We start from the raw sequence: 21,729 nt of genomic DNA, 5'->3' as shown, positions 1-21,729 counted from the left end.
TCCCCATGAAGGCAGGGTGGCCACTGCAGCAGGTGTGGATGGGCCTGACAAGATGAAGAGCCGGATCCCTGTGGTGCTCCTGGCCTGTGGCTCCTTCAACCCTATCACCAACATGCACCTGCGCTTGTTTGAGGTGGCCAGAGACCACCTGCACCAGACAGGTAAGTCGGGACCCCAGGTCCAACAGAAGAACTGGTGGGTTGGGCCTCATGGGGGTTTGCTGGCTGCTGTCATCATCACTTTACTAAAACTGCTCAATTTATTAATTTACAGCATAACTGGTGGCATACATTTCCTCCGTCATATATTCCAAGGGCTAACATCCCTTAGCCGTGTGACATGTGTCCAAGTCATATCCTGGCCATACAGTTGAACAGTTCTCAGGGTCCACCACCCCTCTGCCCACCTCGTGTTGCCCATGACTGCCAGAAAGACTCTGGGCACTTTATAGAACCCTTATTCCAATCAGGGCATCCCTCCTGGTGCTGCAGGAGCATTTACCTACATGGCCAGGTGCCTTTAAGAACTCCTGCTACTCTTCAGTGGGTAAGCAAAGATCCTGTAATGGAGACTTTGACATTTTCTCCTTTGAAAGAATAGATCTTAGACGATTACAAATTAACAAGCTTGTATATGGGGCATTTCTAATACAGATGGCATGGCTTTGCCAGAAATATTTAATCAGCTGGAAATGTTTAATCTGGGAATGTTTCATCTTCTCTACTTTGTATTTCATTATTAAGAGAGTAAAATGGCATTTGAAATCTGCATGATTATTTCTAAAGGATATAAGTCATTTGTATGCTGATGTCAGATATATATGAAAGTAATTATGTATTTACGTATATTTTATGTATTCGTATGTGTATTTTGTATTTTTGTATTGTTTAAAAATGTTTACCTTTAAGGGCATTGTTTTTACACCAGAATCAATCCCTATTTACTTTTAATATAGGAAAAAGTATTTGAGTAACATGTAAATCACTTCTTCAAAGAAATTATATACAAATATCAGTATGTTTTAAAGGAAATGTCTTTGTTTACAAAACATAATCTTTTTTATCATTCAAAAGTGAAAGTGGGTTTTTATCCTTAGTAAATAAATAGCTCTTACAAAGGAATGAAAAATCCAAACAATCCAGTTAAAACTGATCAGTGAACATTAGTAGGCAGTATACCAAAGAAGAAATATAAATGGCCAATAAACTTGGTAAGAGATGTACAACATCACTAATAATCAGTGAAAATGTAAATAAAAACATGATAAATCCCACAAGGTTGTAAGTACCATGAAGGCAGCTACTGTGGCTGCTTGAATACCACAGAATTGCCACCATCTGTCACTGGGCTTATAGTCAGTGCTCAATAAATATCTCTTGTGGGAGTAAATAGTTTTAACCTATGAGTTTGTCAAAGATTAAAGACTGGCAAAGTTCAGTACTGGCAGGATAGAGAGGGAACAGACACAGGTGTTAGAATTAGCAGACAAGGACATTAAAATAGTAACTATAATTATGTACCATATGTTCAGAAATTAAGTAGAGACATGGAAGATATAGAAAGGATTCAAATCAAACATCTAGAGACGAAAACTATAGTATGTGAAACAAAAAATACACTGGCTAGAATTAACAACAGATCAGACATTGCAGAAGAGAAGGTTAATGAACTTGAAGATATAACAATAGAAACTATCCAAAATGAAACACAGAGAGAAAAAAAGATTTTTTAAAAGAATATCAGTGAGATATGGGATAATTTAAAGCATCTGAATCTACTCATAATTGGAAGCCCAAAATGAAAAACAAGAGGAAGAACAGGGAAAAATATTTGAAGAAGTAATCACTGAAATTTTTCCAAATTTGATGAAAACAGATTTCATCAAGTAGCTCAACAAACAGATCCAAGTAGCTCAACAAACACCAAACACAAGAAACAGGTAGAAAACACAACCAAGGTTTATGATAATCAAATTTCTCAAAACCAGTAATACAGAGAAAATCTTAAAGGCGGCCAGAGAAGAATGAAGATAAGGAGGAGAGCAGATTTCTTGTTACTGAATTTAGCAAAAGGGAATTCAGTGCAACAAATCTTTAAAGTACTGAAAGAAAAAACTTCTGGCCTAGGATACTATATCTGCAAAAAAATCTTTCAAAAACAAAGGAAAAATAAAGACATTTTCAGATATACAAAAGCTAAAAGATTTCACCACCAGCTAACCTGCACTGCAAGAAATGTTAAAATTGTTCAAGCAGAAGGAAAGTGGTACCAAATGGAAATATGGATCTACACAAAGGAATACAGAGCACTGGTAACCACATGGGCAATTATATACTTTTTTCTTATTATTTAAATTTCTTTAAAAGATGGTTTAAACAAAAATAATAATATATTATCGGGTATACAGCATATGTAGAAGTAAAATATATGACAACAGTATCATAAAGTCTGGGAGGGGGAGGAAGGAGCAGAAGGTGTCCCAGGCAGCTGGAGCCACTGCACAGAGGCTTGGAGCTGAGAGAACCCAGAGCAGAGATGGTGTCAAGGTGGTAGTGTGGGCAGACTCAGAACTCACCTCCTCCCACAGACACAAGAAATTTACAACTACTCTTCGAACAGTTAACCCTGAGAGAGAACTAAAAACTGGATAAAAAGAACCCCTACAATAAGGGACAATGCTGACTGAGGTGAAAGAGACAGAAATTCCTTTCTGGAGAGAAAAAACACCACCTTCATGAACCGCGGCACTTCATGGCCAGGGGAAACCCTAAGGTATGCAGCCATCCCTCGAGGAGTGGGTGAGCTAAGCTGGGAAGCGTTACCACTGTAAGCATCCTTTGGACTCAGTACAACTGAGACAAGTGTCATAATATCTGGCTTTGTTGACTATTAACTACAACGGGGAATACCATGAGAAAAGCTATCAGACATAATGGGAAAAAAATGTCTGCTCTTAAAGGGCCCATGCACAAATTCACCCATTTTGGAAAAGAATCTAAAATCACCAGAAAGAAAGGTGCACAGTCCTTTCGTGAAGAGATGCACTTGATAAGCTATGGATGCATCTCAGTGAGAGGTGAGACCTCCCCAGGGACTGAGACATTGGCAGCAGCCATTATTGTGACCTAGTACAGGCATGCTGACACAGACGCTGGCAGACGCCATTGGAGTTCTTCCCCTGACCTGTTAATGTTAGCCCAGGGTTCTGCCCCACCCACTAGAGCACCAATTTATTCCAGCTCAGCCAGGGCAGTTAGCCCACCTTAGGGACTGGCCCCACCCAACAGCAAGCCCTCAGGCAATTGGTGGGCCCACATAGGCAGGGTGCCTGGAACCTCTGCAGCCAGACGAATGGGTCTGCCTCAGGGGCCAGGGCATGTACAAGGAGTGGGCCTGCATTGGTGGAGTGCATGGGGTCTCTGCAGTGGGGCAACTGGGTTCACTTCAGTGGGTCAGGGTGCACACACAGGACAGGACTGTGTTGACGGGTGTGTGGCCCTGTGGGTGGTAGGGCTTGTCAGCTACAGCATATGTGTGCTTCTCAAACAGCCACATAGGGCATCAACCCCACCTTCCAAAGCCTAAAACAATTGGATGCTCCTATGCCTGGGGCCAGCCCCATTGAGCTGCAGTCCTGAGACAGCTGACAAACAGCCTTGCAGACCAGAGGCCTACAGTAATTGTAAGCCCCTGAGCCTAGCAACCAGCCACTCTGGGGGGTCTACTCACTTAACAGAAAAACTGCAACAGAAATGTGCTATTAGACCTTGCAGCCAACTGTGCTGGGGCTCCACCCACCAGGTAAAGTGAATAAAGGGACCATATCAGCCACACACACCTTAGCATTACAACCAGCCAGCCAGGGGGACAGCCTCACCTCACCAGGCACCTGCAGCAACAGCAACCCTGCCACAACAGAATGACACACATAGCCCACACAGGGGACACTCCTGGAACATTTGAAACTGGTGATTATAGGGAAGCACTCTGATGGACCTCTTAGGCATCTCCTACATAAAGCCACCTCTCCAAGATCAGGAGATATAGCTGACCTACCTGATACATAGATATAAGCACAGAGAAAGAGGCAAAATGAGACAAAGGAATATGTTCCAAGTAAGGGAACAGGACAAAACCCCAGAAAAAATAACTAACCGAAACAGAGATGAACAATCTGCCTGACAGAGGGTACAAACTAAGAGTCATAAGGATGCTCACTGATCTTGGGAGAAGAATGAACTCAGTGAGAACGTCAACAAAGAATTGGAAAATATAAAAAAGAACCAATCAGAAATGAAGAATATGATATTGGAAATGAAAAATTCACTAGAGGGACTCAATAGCAGAGTAGATGATACAGAAGAATGGATCAGCAAGCTGGATGAAAGACTAGAGGAAGTCAGCCAAGCTGCACAGATAAAAGAAAAAGGAATTAAAAAGAACGAGGACAGTCTAAGGGACCTCTGGAACAACATCAAGCATGCTAACATCCATATTATATGTGTCCCAGAAGGAGGAGAGAGAGACAAAGGGACAAAGAAACTATTTGAAGAAATAATAGCTTGAAAACTTTCCTAACCTAAGGAAGGATACAGACATCCAGACACAGGAAGCACAGAGAGCACCCAATGAAATAAACCCAAAGAGGCCCACACCAAGACACACTATAATTAAAATGTCAATAATTAAAGATAAAGAGAGATTCCTAAAAGCCACAAGAGAAAGGCAACAAGTTACATACAAAGAAAAGGCTACCAGCTGACTTCTCAGCACAAACCTTACAGGTTAGAAAGGAGTGACACACTATATTTAAATTGCTGAAAGGAAAACCTACAGCCAAGAAGACTCTACCTGGCGAGCTTATCATTCAGAATGAAAGGAGAGATAAAGAGTTTCCCAGACAAGCAAAATTAAAGGAGTTTATCACCAAAAAACTAGTTCTATAAGAAATGCTAAAGGGACTTGCTTAAGTGGAAAAGAGAAGACCACAAATAGGAATGAGAAAATTATCAAAAACAAAAAAGCAGTAAAATCACTGGTAAAAGTAAATATACAGTCAAGGTAGCAGATCAACCACGACTGAAGCTAGTATAAAGGTATAATGACAAAAGTGCTAAAATTATCTATTTCCGTGATAAGAGGGTAACAGATACACATGCACAAAAAAGGAGGATAGATATAATATCAAAAACATAAAATGCAGAAGGAGGGGAATAAAGAGTAGCACCTTTAGCAAGAGGTCAAACTTAAGAGATCATCAACTTAATATAGATTGCTCTATACATAGGTTATTATATATGAACATCATGGTAATCACGAACTAGAATCCTATAATAAATACATAAAAACTTAAGAGAAAGGAACCCAAACGTACTAAAGAAAGCCATCAAACCACAAGGGAAGAGAACAAGAGAAGAAGAAAGGAACAAAGAAGAACTACTAAAACACCCAGAAAAAAAGTAACAAAATGGCAATAAGTACATTCTTATCAATAGTGCTTTAAATGTCAGCAGACTAAATGCTCCAATCAAAAGACATAGGGTGGCTGATTGGATAAGAAAACAAGACCCATATATATGCTGCATCCAAGAGACACACTTTAGACCTAAAGACACCCGCAAACTGAAAGTGGAGAGATGGAAAAAGATACTTCATACAAATGGCAATGAAAAGAAAGCTGGGGTAGCATTGCTTATATCAGACAAAATTAGACTTTGAAACAAAAACTGTAACAATAGACAAAGAAGGACACTACATAGTGATAAAGGGAACAATCTAACAAGAGGATATAACACTTGTAAATATCTATGTACCCAACATAGGAACACCTAAATATATAAAGCAATTATTAACAGACATAAAAGGAGAAATAGTAACACAATAATAGTAGGGGACTTTAACACACCACTTACACCAATGGACAGATCATCCAAACAGAAGATCAATAAGGAAACATTGGCCTTAAATGACACATTAGACCAGATGGACTTAGTAGATGTATACAGAACATTCCATCCAAAAACCACAGAAGACACATTCTTTTCAAATTCACATGGAACATTCTCCAGGATACATCATGTATTAGGCCACAAAGTCTAATAAATTTATGAAGATTGAAATAATACCAAGCATCTTTTCTGACCACAACAGTATGAAACTAGAAATCAACTACAGGAGGAAAATTGGAAAACTGACAAATATCTGGAGATTAAACAAAATGCTACTGAACAACGATTGGGTCAATGAAGAAATCAAAGGAGAAATAAAAAAATACCTGAAGACAAATGAAAATGAAAATAGAACATGCCAAAATTTATGGGATACAGCAAAAGTGGTTCTAAGAGGAAAGTTTATAGCAATACAGGCATATCTCAACAAACAAGAAAAATCTCAAATAAACAATCTAACAGTACACCTAAAGGAACTGGAAAAAGAAGGACAAAGCCAGCCGAAAATCAGTAGAAGGAAGGAAATATTAAAAATCAGAGCAGAAATAAATGAAATAGAGACTGAAAAAATCAATGAAACAAAGAGCTGAATTGACAGATCTTTAGCTAGACTCACCAAGAAAAACAGAACACCCAAATAAATAAAATCAGAAATGAAAGAGGAGAAATTACAATGGACACCTCAGAAATATGAAGAATTATAAGAGAATATTACAAAAAGCTATCTGCCAACAAATTGGATAATCTAGAAGAAATGGATAAATTCTTAGAATCCTACAACCTTCCAAAACTGCATTAAGAAGAAATAGAGAATTTGAATAGACCAATCACCAGTAAGGAGATCGAAACAGTAGTCAAAAACCTCCCAAGGGGCTGGCCCTGTGGCCGAGTGGTCAAGTTTGTGCACTCTGCTGCAGTGGCCCAGGGTTTCGCCAGTTCGGATCCTGGGTGCAGACGTGGCACCACTCGTCAGGCCATGTTGAGGCGGCATCCCACAAGCCACAACTAGAAGGACCTGCAACTAAGATATACAACTATGTACCGGGGGGATTTGGGGAGATAAAGCAGGGAAAAAGAAAAAAAAAAACCTCCCAAGAAATAAAAGTCCAGGACTAGACGGCTTCCCTGGTGAATTCTAGCAAACATTCAAAGAAGACTTAATACCTGTCCTTCTCAAACTCTTCCAAGAAATTGAAGAAGAAGGGAAACTTCCTAACTCATTCTACAAAGTCAACATTACCCTGGACCAAAACCAGACAAGGACAACACAAAAAAAGAAAGTTGTAGGCTGATATCACTGATAAACATCGATGCAAAAATCCTCAACAAATTATTGGCAAATTAAATACAGCAATACATTAAAAGGATCATACACCATGATCAAGTGGGATTTATAACAGGGATGCAGGGATGGTTCAACATCCACAAATCAGTCAACATGATACACCATATTAACAAAATGAAGAATAAAAATCACATGATCATCTCAGTAGATGCAGGGAAAGCATTTGACAAGATAGAGCATCCATTTATGATAAAAACACTGATTAAATTGAATATAGAAGGAAAGTACCTCAACATAATAAAGGCCATATATGACAAACCCACAGCTAACGTCATTCCTAATGGAGAAAAACTGAAAGCTATCCCTCTAAGAACAGGAACGAGACGAGGATGCCTACTTTCTCCACTCTTATTTAACATAGCATTGGAAGTCCTAGCTAGAGAAATCAGGCAAGAAAAAGAAATAAAAGGGATCCACATTGGAAAGGAAGGAGTGAAACTGTGTCTATTTTCAGATGATAAAACCCTAAAGAACCCACCAGAAAACTTTTAGAATAATAAATGAATACAGTTAAGTTGAAGGATACAAACTAAACATACAAAAATCAGTTGCATTTCTATGTTTTAACGATGAATTAGCAGAAAGAGAAATTAAGAATATGAAATTAATAATAAATCCCGTTTATAATTGCAACAAAAAAATAAAATACCTAGGAATAAACTTAACCAAAGAGGTGAAAGACCTGTACACTGAAAACTGTAAAACTTTGGAAGAAATTGAAGAAGACATAAAGAAATGGAGAGATAGTCCATGCTCTTAGATTGGAAGAATCGACATAGTTAAAATGTCCATACTTCCTATAGCAATCTCCAGATTCAGTGCAATCCCTATGAAAGTTCCAATGACATTTTTCATAGAAATAGAACAAAGAATCCTAAAATTTGTGTGGAACAACAAAAGACCCCAAATAGCTAAAGGAATCCTGAGAAAAAAGAACAAAGCTGGAGGTATCACACTCCCTGATTTCAAAATATACTGCAAAGCCATAGTAACCAAAGCAGCAGGTACTGGCACAAAAACAGACAAACAGATCAATGGAACATAATCAAGAGCTCAGAAATAAACCCGCACATCTATGGACAGCTAATTTTCAACGAGGGAGCCAAGAACATGCAATGGAGAAAGGAAAGTCTCTTCGATAAGTGGTGTTGGTAAACTAGACAGCCACATGCAAAAGAATGAAAGTAGACCGTTATCTTATGCCACACACAAAAATTAACTCAAAATGGATTCAAGACTTGAAGGTACAACCTGAAACCATGAAACTTCTAGAAGAAAACATAGATGGTATGCTGTTCAACATCGGTCTTAGCAGCATATTTTTAAGTACCATGTCTCATGGAGCAAGGGAAACAATAGAAAAAATAAATAAATGGGACTGCATCAAACTCAAAAACTTCTGCCCAGCAACGGAAGCCATCAACAAAATGAAAAGACAGCCTAACGATTGGGAGAAGATATTTGCAAACCGTATATCTGATAAGGGTTTAATATCCAAAATATGTAAAGAACTCATACATCTCAACAACAAAAAAACTAACAACCCAATTAAAAAATGGGCAAAAGATCTGAACAGACATGTCTCTAAAGAAGATACTCAGGTGACCAAAAGCACATGAAAAGATGTTCAACATCACTAATTATCAGGGAAATGCAAATAAAAACTCCAGTGAAATAGCACCTCATGCCCATCAGAATGGCTATAATTAACAAGACAGGAAATAAGTGTTGGAGAGGATGTGGAGAAAAGGGAACCCTCATATACTGCTGGTGGTGATATTGAACCTGAAGTGAATTCACTTACCCGTTGCACAACAAGCCAATCTTTGACACCATGTGTAGTTGAAGAAAGTAGGAATTTTATTATTGCACAGTGCTGAGCAAGGAGAGAGGGCAGTTAACACTGAAATCCCAAACTTCCCAAAAAGTTAAAAGGAAGGGTTTTTATTTGGAGTTTTAGGTGGGAGGGGCGAGCATATGGCCTTGCTTGTTGGAGCTTTCCCACCAGCCTGTCTATGGCCTTGAGATTACTTGCAGAGAGGAGGGAGCCCATGACCTTGCTGGTCAGCAGCTTTCCCACCAGCCTGTATCTCTTTGTGGGGAGAAGATAATGAATCCTCGTGCTGTCCTTGGCAGTGTCTCTCTCCACGGAGGATAGCAGATTCTGGAGCCAGGAAGCCAGGAAGCAAGCAGGGAATGAGTGTTTTGGTTTGAACTCCACATATGTTGGGTATAATGTGGGGGAACTGATATCAGAGTCGGTATCAGTGGGAGTACAAACTGGTGCAACCACTGTGGAAAACAGTATGGAGATTCCTCAAAAAATTAAGAATAGGGGGCCAGCCCTGTGGCCAAGTGGTTAAGTTCGCACACTGCTGCAGCAGCTGAGGGTTTCGCTGGTTCGGATCCTGGGCGTGGACATGGCGCTGCTCATCAGGCCACACTGAGGTGGCATCCCACATGCCCCAACTAGAAGTACCCACAACTGAAATGTACAACTATGTACTGGGGAGATTTGGGGAGAAAAAGCAGAAAGGAAAATAAAAAAAAGATTGGCAACAGTTGTTAGCTCAGGTGCCAATCTTTTTTGTTTTTTGAGGAAGATTAGCCCTGAGGTAACATCTGCTGCCAATCCTCCTCTTTTTGCTGAGGAAGACTGGCCCTGAGCTAACATCCATGCCCATCTTCCTCTACTTTATATGTGGGACATGTACCACAGCATGGCATGCCAAGCGGTGCCATGTCCACAACTGAGATCCGAACTGGTGAACCCCAGGCTGCCGAAGCGGAATGTGTGCACTTAACCGCTATGCCACTGGGCCGGCCCCTCAGGTGCCAATATTAAAAAAAAAAAAAAATTAAGAATAGAACTGCCGTATGATCCAGCTATTCCACTGCTGGGTATTTATCCAAAGAATGTGAAAACATGAATGCATAAAGATACATGGACCCCTATGTTCATCGCAGCATTCTTCACAGTAGCCAAGACTTGGAAGCAACCTAGGTGCCCATCAAGAGACAAATGGTTAAAGAAGTTGTGGTATAGATACACAAGAGAATACTACTCAGCCATAAAAAAGGATGAAATCTGGCCATTTGTGACAACATGGATAGACCTTGAGGGTATTATGCTAAGCAAAATAAGTCAGAAGGAGAATGTCAAATACTGTATGATCTCACTCATAAATAGAAGATAAAAATAACAGCAAATAAGCACATAGAGACAGAGATTACATTGCTGGTTACCAGATGGGCAGCGGGGGGAGGGCAAAAGGGATGATTAGGCACATGTGTGATGATGGATTGTAATTAGTCCTAGGATGGTGAACGTGATGTGATCCACAGAGAAATCAAAATATAATGATGTACACCTGAAATTTATAGAATGTTATAAACCAATGTTACTGCGATTTTGAAAAAAAAAAGACTTGGGGGGGAAATGGAAGCATACTATTGTAAGGTTCTTATACTGTACGCGAAGTGGTGTGATATCACTTAAAGGTAGATTGTGATAAGTTAAAGATATGGATTATACACCCTGATTCAACCACTAAAATATAAAATAGCAAACAGTTATAGCTAATAAAGATACAAAGGAGGTAAGACCGAATGTACTCAGAATATACTCAGTTAATCCAAAGGAAGAAAGAAAAAGAGGAAAGGGGAACCAAAGAATAGATAGGACAAATAGCAAATAACAAAATGATAGGCTTAAAGCTGACCATATCAATAATTGCATTAAATATAAATAGTCTAACTCCTACTAAAGGCAGACATTGTCAGTTTGGATAAAATAAGCAAAACCCAACTACAACTATATGTTGCTTACAACAAACACACTAAATGTAAAGACACAAATAGCTTCAAAGTAAAATGGAAAACTATCCCATGCTAACACTAATTAAAAGAAAACTGAAATAGCTATAGTAATATCAGCAAAAGGAGATTTCAGAGGAAAGAATATTATCAGGGATAAAGAAGGTCATTTTATAATTATAAAGAGCTCAATCCTTTAAAAGGAAATAATAATCCTAAACCTTTTTTTCACATAATAACAGAATTTCACAATACATAAGAAGCAAAAACTTATAGAACTGCAAGGAGAATAGACGAATCTACAATTACAGTCAGATATTTCAGTTCTCTTTTCACTTGTTGATAGAATAAGTACACAGAAAATTATTAAGGATATAGAAGACTTGAACAACACTATCAACCAATTTGACCTAGTTCACATTACGGAACACGTGACCAAACATCAGCAGAATACACATTCCTTTCAAGGACACAGAGAACATTTTTCAAGATAGACCATATTCTGGGCCATAAGAGAAGTCTCAATAAATATAAAGCAACTGAAATCATACAAAGTGTATTCTCTGACCACAGTGGAATTAAATGAGAAATCAATAACGGAAAGATCTTGAGTGATCACCAAATATAGAAATGAAATGATATACTTCTAAAAACCCCTTGAGTCACAAAAGAAATCAAAATGGAAATTAGAAAATATTTTGAACTGAATGAAAATGAAAGCAGAATGTATCAAAAATTTTGGGATGTCACTAAAGCCATGCTTGGGAATTTTATAGCACTAAACACCATATTAGAAAAAAAAAAAGAAAGGTCTCAAATCAATGACTTCAGCTCCTACCTTATGAAATTACAAATAGAGGAGAAAATGAAACACAAAGTAGCATTAGAAAGGAAATAGTGAAGGTACAAGTGAAACACAAAGTAGCTTTAGAAAGGAAATAGTGAAGCTACAAGCAGACGCGAAATAGAAAACAGAATCACATTAGAGAAAACCAATTAAACCAATAGCTGTTTCTTTGAGAAAATGAATAAAATTGATAAACTGTTACTGAAAGTTTGGTCTCTGATCCTGATCACAGCCAATCCAAATTATGAGAACAGAGTCCTGAGTGGAAAAGGAAAGGCTTTACTTTGCCAGGCAGAGGGAGCACAGCAAGGGTTAGTGCCTTAAGAGTTGCTAGCTCCCCATTAAGAAACGAGTAGGGGTTTTTATTTGGGATTTTAAGTAGGGGAGGGGCTCCGTGGCCTTCTTGGTCAGCGTTTTCTATTAGCCTGTGTCTGGGGCTGCTGCCAGCAGAGGAGACAAAGGATTTCTCAGATGAGTGTCCTTGGCTGTTTATCTCCGTGGTGGAAGGTAGACTCTGGTGTCAGAAAGCCCAGGAGTTAGGCCAGGGAAGCTTCAGTTTCTTGATAGTCTCTGGACATTAGTTTTTCTGTAAAAGAACTTAAAGTTCCTGTGATTAGCCACAACTTTAGCGACAGTCCAGGGTGAGGTCATCTGGACTCTAACAATTTGTAGCTTCTATTTGGTTGTAAAGCTCAGGGAGTCAGGGGTTAAATAAACAAGCACTTACATGTGAGTGTAACTAAAGACCCAGGGAACTGGGAATGTGTGCTTTTGGTTTTAACCCATATATGCTGGGTTCACTGTAAGGGAACCAAGATCAGAGCTGATATTAACTAAGAGCCAGTAACAAAACCTCTAGCCAAACTATCAGAAACCAAAAAAAAAAAAAAGAGGGAAGACACAAATTACCATTATCAGGAATGGGAGATATGACATAATTACAGATTCTACTACTACTACAAGGATAAGGGAATATTATAAACTTTATGCCTCTAAATTTGACAACTTAATTGGATAGACAAATCCCTCAAAAGACTCATTCAAGCATAAATAGATATTTTAAAAAGAAGTAGAAGAAATAGGTGACCTGACCATTCCTCAGAAGATCTTGAGGAGATGGGGTAGCAAGCAACAGGAATCTGTCTCCCCACCTAAACAATGGTTGCAGGACAGAATCTGTCTGATGTAACTATTTTGGAACTCCGTCTATTGAAGGCTTGCAACTTCCAGGGGAAGACTTGGGAGGGTAAATTGTGGTTAATTTTGGTCAATTTCAGCTCCTAGCACAGTAGCAGCAACCCATCCCCCAACCCCAGCCACTCAGCAGGCAACTGTGCATGTTTCTGGAGCAGCTTGTGCACAGCTTGAGGGAACCAGGTTGGGCAAAAAGGACCCTGTCCTCCAAATATTGAAGGTCTGTGCTCTGATCCCTGGTTGCTGCCTCTGATCACAGAGGTGCAGCCAGAGAAGCAGGTGGCCATTATTGTTGCACCTCCCCTCACTGTTGCAAGCCGCACACCCTCTGGCTAAAGTAACTTCCAGGGGATTTAAAGAACCAGCACCCTTTCTACCCTTCCCTAATTTTCCTCCTTTTTCCCTTTTTGGGAGCCAGACACTAAAGAGTAGGACATTCAAAAACAGTGGTAAAAATGGGGAAAATTAGAAAGTGGCCACACATATCCAGGGAAAGACAGAAAAGACCTGAAAAGACCTTAAGTTTATACCTCAAGCTGATCCTTGGCACAGACACAGCTTACAACAATCAGAAAACAGAAACAGTAAAAATAATAACCAAAAAAGCAACCCTAGGGCTGGCCTGGTGGCGTTATGGTTAAGTTAGTGTGCTCCACTTAGCAGCCTGGGGTTTGTGGGTTTGGATCCCAGGCACAGACCTACACACCACTCATCAAACCATGCTGTGGCAGTTTCCCACATACAAAATAGAGGAAGATTGGCACAGATGTTATCTCAGAGACAATCTTCCTCACCAAAAGAAAAAAAAAAACCCAAACCCTGGGGAAGGGAGAGAATTTGACTTCCAGAGTTACCACATCAGGAGATTCAAATGTCTAGTTTTCAATAAAAACATCACAAGGCATACAAAGAAATAGGAAAGTATGGCCTATTCAAGGGAAAAAATAAATCAACATAAACTGTCCTCGAGAAAGACCTGATGGCAGATATACTAGGCAAAGACTTTAAAACAACTGTCTTAAAGATGCTCAAAGAACTAAATAAAGGGAGGCATGGAGAAAGTCAAAAAACTATGGATGAACCAAATGGAAATAACAATAAAGAGATAGAAAACCTCTTTAAAAAGGAAACAAAAAGAATTTCTGGAGCTGGAAAGTACTATAACTGAAATGAAAAATTCACTAGAGGGATTCAAAGACAGATTTGAGCAGGCAGAGAAAACAGTTAACTTGAAGATAGGACAATGGAAGTTATCAAGTCTGGGGAATAGAAGGAAGAAAGGGTAAAGAAAAGGGAACAGAGCCTAAGGGACATATAGGAGACCATCAAGCAGACCAGCATAGGCATTGTGGGAGTCTAAGAAGGAAAAGAGATAGAAAAGGGCAGAGAGAACATTTGAAGAAATAACAGCTGAAAACTTCCCAAATTTGATGATAGACATAAATATAAACAACCAAGAAGCTCCAAAAGAACTCCAAGAAAGATGAACTCAAAGAGAGCCACACTGAGACATTATAATCAAACTGAGAAGGCAAAGACAGAGAGAATCTTGAAAGTGCAAGAGAGAAGTGAATCGTCACGTACAAGGGATCCTCAATAAGATTTTCAGCAGATTTCCCATCAGAAACTTTGGAGGCCAGAAGACAGTGGGCTGGTATATTCAAATTGCTAAAAGAAAAAAACTGTCAACCAAGAATCCTACGTCCAGCAAAACTGCCCATCAAAAGTGAGGGAGATATCAAGACATTCCCAAATAAAAGCTGGGAGAGTTTATTACCACTAGACCAACCCTGCGAGAAACACTCAAGGGAGTCCTGCAAGGTGAAATGAAAGGACACGAGATGGTAACTCAAACATGTTTGAAGAAATAAAGATCTCAATAAAGGTAAATACATGGGCACTTATAAAGGCTAGTATTATTGTAGCAATGGTTTGTAACTTTTTGTTTTCCACATAATTTAAGAAACTAATACATTTAAAGAACAAAAAACTTAGTCTAAAAGCTAGTATTTTGACTTTGGTTTGTAACTTCAAATCTTGTTTTCTACATAACTTGAGAGACAAATGCATTTAAAAGGAGTATTAGTTTATGTCTTGGATCACACAGTGTATGAAAATGTAATTTTGTGACATCAACAACCAAAAGGGGTGGGATAGCACGGTAAAAGAGCAGAGTTTTTGTATGTCATTGAAGTTAAGCTGGTCTCAATTCAAATTAGAGTGTTATAACATTTGTATATTAATGTAATCCCCACTGTAACCACAAATAAAATAGGTATAGAATATATACAAAAGGAAATGAGAAAGGAATTTGAACATTTCACTACAAACAAATCAACTAAACACAAAATAAGATAGTAATAGAGGAAATGAGAGACAAAAAAGCTATAAGGCATATAAAAAACAAATAGCACAATGACAGAAGTAAGTCCCACCTTATCAGTAATTACTTTAAATGTAAATGGGTTAAACTCTTCAATCAAAAGACAGAGATAGGCAGAATGGGTAAAAAACACATGATCCAACTATGTGTGTACAAGAGGCTCACTTTAGATCCAAAGACAAAAATAGATTGAAAGTGAAAGGATGGAAAAAGATGTTCCATGCAAATAATAACCAAAAGAGAGTAGGGATGGCTATATACTAATAACAGACAAAATAGACTTTAAATCAAAAACGTTTACAAAAGACAAAGAAGGACATTGTATATCAATAAAAATTTCAATACAGCAAGAAGATATAACAATTATAAACATTTTTTGCACTTAATGATAGACCATCAAAATATATGAAGCAAAAACTGATAGAACTGAAGAGAGAAATAGACATTTATACAATAATAGTGGGAGGTTTCAAAATTCCCCTCACAATAATGGATAGAACTACTGGATAGAAGATAAGTAAGGAAGCAGAAGATTTAACCAACACAATAAGACAGCTACATGTAACAAAAATACACAGAAACACTCTACCCAACAACAGCAGCATACGTGTTCTCCAGTGCACATGGGACATTTTCCAGGGTAGACCATATGTTGGGCCACAAATTAAGTCTCAAGAGATTTAAAAAGATAAATTTCATAGAAAGTATCTTCTCCATCCACAATGGGGTGAGGTTAGAAATCAACAACAGAAGCAAAACTGGAAAATTCACAAAATTGTGGAAATTAACACACTTTAAAACAACCATTGGATCAAAGAAGAAATCACAAGGGAGATTAGAAAATACTTAGAGACAAGTGAAAACAAAAACACAACATACCAAAACTTATGGTGCACACACAAAGTGATGTTAAGGGGGAAATTTATAGGTATAAATGCTTACATTAAAAAAACAAAGATCTCAAATCAAAAACCTAACTTTACAACTTAAGGAACTAGAAAAAGAACAAACTAAACCCAGAAAGAAAGAAAGAATAAAGATTAGAGTAGAGATAAAGAGAATAGAAAAACAATAAGGAAAATCAATGAAATCAAAAGTTCGTTCTTCAAAAAGATCAATAAAATTGGCAAACCTTTTGCTAGATGAACTAAGAAAAAGAGTAGACTCAAATTACTAAAATCAGAAATGAAAGTGGGAACATTACTACCAATTCTACAGAAATAAAGAGGATTATAAGAGAGTATTATGAACAGTTGTATGCCAACAAATTGGATAAACTGGATGAAATGGACAAATTCCTAGAAACACAAAATCTGCTAACACTACCGTGAAGAAAATCTGAATAGACCTATAAGTAGTAAGGAGATTGAATCAGTAATCAAGAATCTCCCAACAAAGAAAAGCCTTGCACCTGATGGCTTTCACTGGGGAATTCTACCAAACATTTAAACAACTAGGAACAATCATTCTCAAACTTTTCCAAAATACTGAAGAGGAGGGAAGATTTCCTCACTCGTTCTATGAGGCCAACATTACCATGATACCAAAGCCAGACAAAGACTACAAATTAAAACACCCTGTAGACTAAAACTATAAGATTTCCTGAAGACAATCTTTGTGACTTTAGGTTAACGAATTCTTAGATAAGGCACCAAAAACATGATTTAAAGTAGGAAAAAATAGATATATTAGACTTCATCAAAATTAAAAGCTTCTGCTTTTCAAAAGACACTGTTAAGAGAGTGAAAAGACTAGTCACAAACTAGGAGAAAAGATTTGTAAAGCATGTACCTGGAAAAAGACTTGTATCCCGAATATATAAGGACTTCTCAATTCAGTAATTAAAAAAAATAACCCAATAAAAATGAGCAAAATATTTGAACAGACTCTTCACCAAAGAGGATAAAGAGATAGCAAATAAGCACATGGAAGGTTCATGCTCAGTTGCTTAAGGGAAATGCAGATTAAGACCACAAGGAGATAGTACTGCATCCCTATTAGAATGGCCAAAACTAAAGAGACCGGCCATACCAAGTATGGGCAAAGATGTAGAGCACTTGGAATTCTCATACACTGCTGGTAGGAATGTGAATGGTGCAATAGCTTTGGAAAACAGCTTGGCAGTTTCTTAAGTGTTTACTGAGCATGATTCAGCTGTTCCATTCCTAGGTATTTACCCGAGAGAAATGAAAGCATATGTTCATGCAAAGACTTTTGCACAAATGTTCAGAGCAGCTTTAATTATGATAAGCCCAACCTGGAATCAATCCAAACATCCATCAACATGTGACTAGATAAACAGATTGTGGTTTATCCATACAGTGAAATAGTAGTCAGCAATAAAAAAGAACAACACTGATGAATCTCAAAATAATTATACTGAGTGAAAGACCCTAGACCAAAAAATAGTGTATACTGTATGTATTCCATTTATATAAAATTCTAGAAATTGCAAACTAATCTACAATGACAGCAAACAGGTTAGTAGTTTGGGGGTTGGGGAGTGGCATGGGGCAGGAGGGAGGGATTACCAAGGGGCACAAGGAAACTTTGGGGGATGGTGTGTTATGTTCATTATCTTGACTGTGGTGTTGGTTTCACAGGTGCGTACACATGTGAAAACTTACCAAGTTGTGCTCTTTATCTGCGTGTGGTTTATTGTATGTTCATTTCACCTCAATAAAAAATACCAAAGTTAAAAAAAAATACCAAGGTTGCTTCAGTTATATATAAAATGTGATAAATTCTGTAGGACAAATGACCCAATTTCTTTAACAAATAAATAGCAAGAAAAAAAGAAGAATTGGAAACTGTATAATTTGACAGAGATTTAAGAGACGTAAACGAGATACCATGTATGGTCCTTATTTGAAGCCTGATTCAAGCAAGTCAACTTATATTCATGAGCGAGTTGGGAAAATCTGAAGACTGACTGGATATTAGATGATATTACAGAATTATTGCCTACTTTTTAAGATTAATAATTGCTGTTGTGTTATCTCTTAGAAAAAAAAAGTATATACCCTTGGCCCACCAATTCCACTTCACACAATTTATCCTAAGGCAAGTGTATGGGGGAAAAAAAAGATCAATCTTTGAGGGAAAGAAGAAATGTGATCCCTGTATGTCTTAAAAATAGTGTGTGGAATAATGTTCTTTCCAGGGTAAATAGCTTCTATTTGGCTTGATAAAGACATCTGCTTGACTCTTAGCCACTGAGTGACTTTTCCTGCCAACCTTGACTCATCAGAAATGCCCCTGGCTTCATGGGCATCGTCTTGGCTCTGAGGTTTATGAGGGCAAGGCCTGTCCTCTGCTTTGTGGACTGTGCGGCCTCACAGACAGCTACATCTCTACAGTATGTTGGAGACTTCAGATACTTAATGAACTTGCAGACTCTCCTCAGCCATGTGATAAGGCTCTGGCATGGCCCAGGTGTCAGAGAATATTCCTGGTCCCCAAAGGTCATGGTAAGCACAGAATGCATGGATAATGACTCATATGGATGCCTTACGTATTTATATTATATATGATTTCTATCACTCAGGGTATTAATAGATAGAGGGGCCTTGGTCAGCAAAGACCTCAAACACCTTGTTGCCTTTATTCTCAGTCATTCCTCTTTGGAAAGTACTTGGTCATTTTTGAAAGTCCAGAATGGATTCTCCTGCCTGTATCTTTGAATGTTATGTGTTGAGTTGACACCTTTCAACATTCCACAGATACTGCATCTTTTCCAGGCCAGGCACTGTTGCTGGAAGTAGAGTTGATGAAGTTGTATCCCCTGCCCAAAAGGAGTACATGATGTAGGTGGCTAGAGGCATATGATAGCGGGTGATTGTGGCAGGAGGTGCAGAGGAGGGACGTGTCCAACCTGGCAGTTAAGCTTCTTGGAGGAGGTGACACCCGAGACTTGAAGAATGTGAAAGATGTAGCCAGTGTAGGGGGCGTTAGGGGCAGAGACAGCAGCTTGGGTCAGACACCGAGGTAGACGAGAATCATGTTTCGGCCATGGGAGAAAGATGAGGCTGAGACAGCAGGGAGGGCCCAGGTCATGGGGAAGGGGACTTTCTTGCCACCGTGAGGGGGTGTGGTGTGAATTTTCCCTCTCTGCACAGTCGGGCACACCGTGAGGGGGTGTGGTGTGAATTTTCCCTCTCTGCACAGTCGGGCACACCATGAGGGGGTGTGGTATGAATTGTCCCTTTCTGCACAGTCGGGCACACCGTGAGGGGGTGTGGTGTGAATTTTCCCTCTCTGCACAGTCGGGCACACCATGAGGGGGTGTGGTATGAATTGTCCCTTTCTGCACAGTCGGGCACACCGTGAGGGGGTGTGGTGTGAATTTTCCCTCTCTGCACAGTCGGGCATCATCTTCCCCTACCCACAGCCCCAGCCACTGGCTGCAGCCTCCCACAGCCAGCAGATCGGTGCATTGAGCCATAACCCGACCCATTATCTCTCCAGGGACAAATATTTGAACAGTGCCTTTTCTCTTAATCAGAATCATCTCACGATTAAGACCAGATGAAAATCTGGCCCCACAGCTAACTTTCTTTTTTCATGAAGAAAACTAAATCTCCCGTCTGTTGGTGCATTTTCACTAAAACAACTCACAATTTTAATTCAATATCACATGCATATAAATTGAATTAAACAAGGGGAAGCAATTTGTTTTGCACCTTTAAATAGAAATTAATAGTGTCATCCTGGTTTCTGCAGTAGCTCTGGTCCCTTTTTGGTCTTGAACTCTCTCCCCTCCCACAGACTACCTTCTTCAGACTGCTGTGGTCCATCCTTCCTGTGTTTACTTCTTCCTTTCTCTCCTGAAATAATAAAACCGACAGAGGCACTGTAATATATAAAACTTTTAACTATCTTTAGTCCTGTGACAGCACACCCTTTATAATGAAAACATTATGCATTAGATGAAAACTCAGATCTGTAGATTTTCATTGTTAGTACACTGACAAAGTTGTACGTGCACAGAGGATAAAATGTTGAACCAGCAACTCCTTTACACTCCTTTACTTGAACGAATGTTTGGGAATAAGAGATGGGCTGCTAGAAATGTGTGGTGTCTGTGGGTTTTCTGTATTTTGTAGTGGGGTCCTTTAATCATAGGCACTTCCTTGCCTTACCCCATATGCTGTGCAGAGCCCTCACAGAGAGATGTCTCAAAGTCTTGATGGATGAATGTGTGTAGTGGGTGTGGGTGGTTTTGAAAAGGTCATTTGGGATTTCTATTCTTGGTTTGCTCATTTGCGACAGAGATGATTCAGCTCAACATATGACTACTCAATAACATCAGACATACCTAAAGCATTCATTGAATATATTCATAATTCTAGCCTGCGTTCTCTTAAGATGTTGGATGTATTCCCAGTTGTAAGTAGTTGTTTTCCCAACATGTAGTCACAAACTTACTGATGGAAGTTGAATTAAATTTAAATCTTGTTTTCTGTTACTTAAATGGTTTATTATTTCTAGTCAATATGATTTGGCCATTAGCCTATATTTCAACAACAGTCCATTTGTATTTCTTTTTTAAAATCAAACTGCCAGTTTAATTAATGCTTATTTAGTTAACAGCTATTTAGCACCTGTTTGTTTTATGTAATTAACAAACACGTCATCCTTACCATTTGCCGGGTAATGTTCTAAGTGCATTACATGAACTCATTTAATCTTTATTACAACCCTACGACTTAGGTACTCTTACTCTCCCTATTTTACAGATGGGGAAGCTGAGGCTCAGAGAGGTTGAGTAACTTGCCCAAAGTCACACAGCCAGTAAGCAGTAGAGGCAGTCTGTCCCCGAGTCTCTGCTTCTAAACACCATGCCATGCTGCCTCCATTCATTCAGCAAATTCCTTGTTGAGCACCTTTCTGTACTGGGAGCTGTGCTAGATACAGAGACAACATGGGAGCAGAAGTGGTCCCAGTGCTCCTGGGGGAGCACCTTAATCAGTTCAGACTGTTGTAAGCGAAAGTATAATAGACTGAATGGTTTGTAAACAACAGAAATTTATTTCTGAAAGTCCAAGATGAGGGCACCAGCAGGATGGGGTTCCGGTGAGAGCTCTCTTCTGGGTTGCAGACTGCTGAATTCTCATTGTGTCCTCACATGTAGATGTAGAAAGAGGAAGCAAGCTCTCCCGTGACACTTAGAAGGGCACTAATCCCATTCATGGAG

At 38.9% G+C, this 21,729-nt stretch overlaps 1 protein-coding gene across 5 annotated transcripts in view; it reads left to right on the top strand.

Moving 5' to 3' along the window:
• NMNAT3 (nicotinamide nucleotide adenylyltransferase 3) overlaps positions 1 to 21,729 on the top strand; it is a 116,373-nt gene that overhangs the window by 48,397 nt on the left and 46,247 nt on the right. For all 5 annotated transcript variants that reach the window (XR_011427043.1, XR_011427042.1, XM_001917426.4 and 2 more), the window contains exon 2: positions 12 to 161. Coding sequence is in view for 3 of the 5 variants with exons in the window: in XM_001917426.4 (XP_001917461.1) it covers positions 53 to 161 (109 nt within the window). In the remaining 2 variants the exon portion in view is untranslated. The remainder of the gene's footprint in view (positions 1 to 11; positions 162 to 21,729) is intronic.

The sequence above is a fragment of the Equus caballus genome, chromosome 16, assembly GCF_041296265.1.
Source record: "Equus caballus isolate H_3958 breed thoroughbred chromosome 16, TB-T2T, whole genome shotgun sequence".
Lineage (NCBI taxonomy): Eukaryota > Metazoa > Chordata > Mammalia > Perissodactyla > Equidae > Equus > Equus caballus.
Note: the sequence above shows the minus strand (reverse complement) of the source record. Positions and strands in the feature narration are given on the sequence as shown.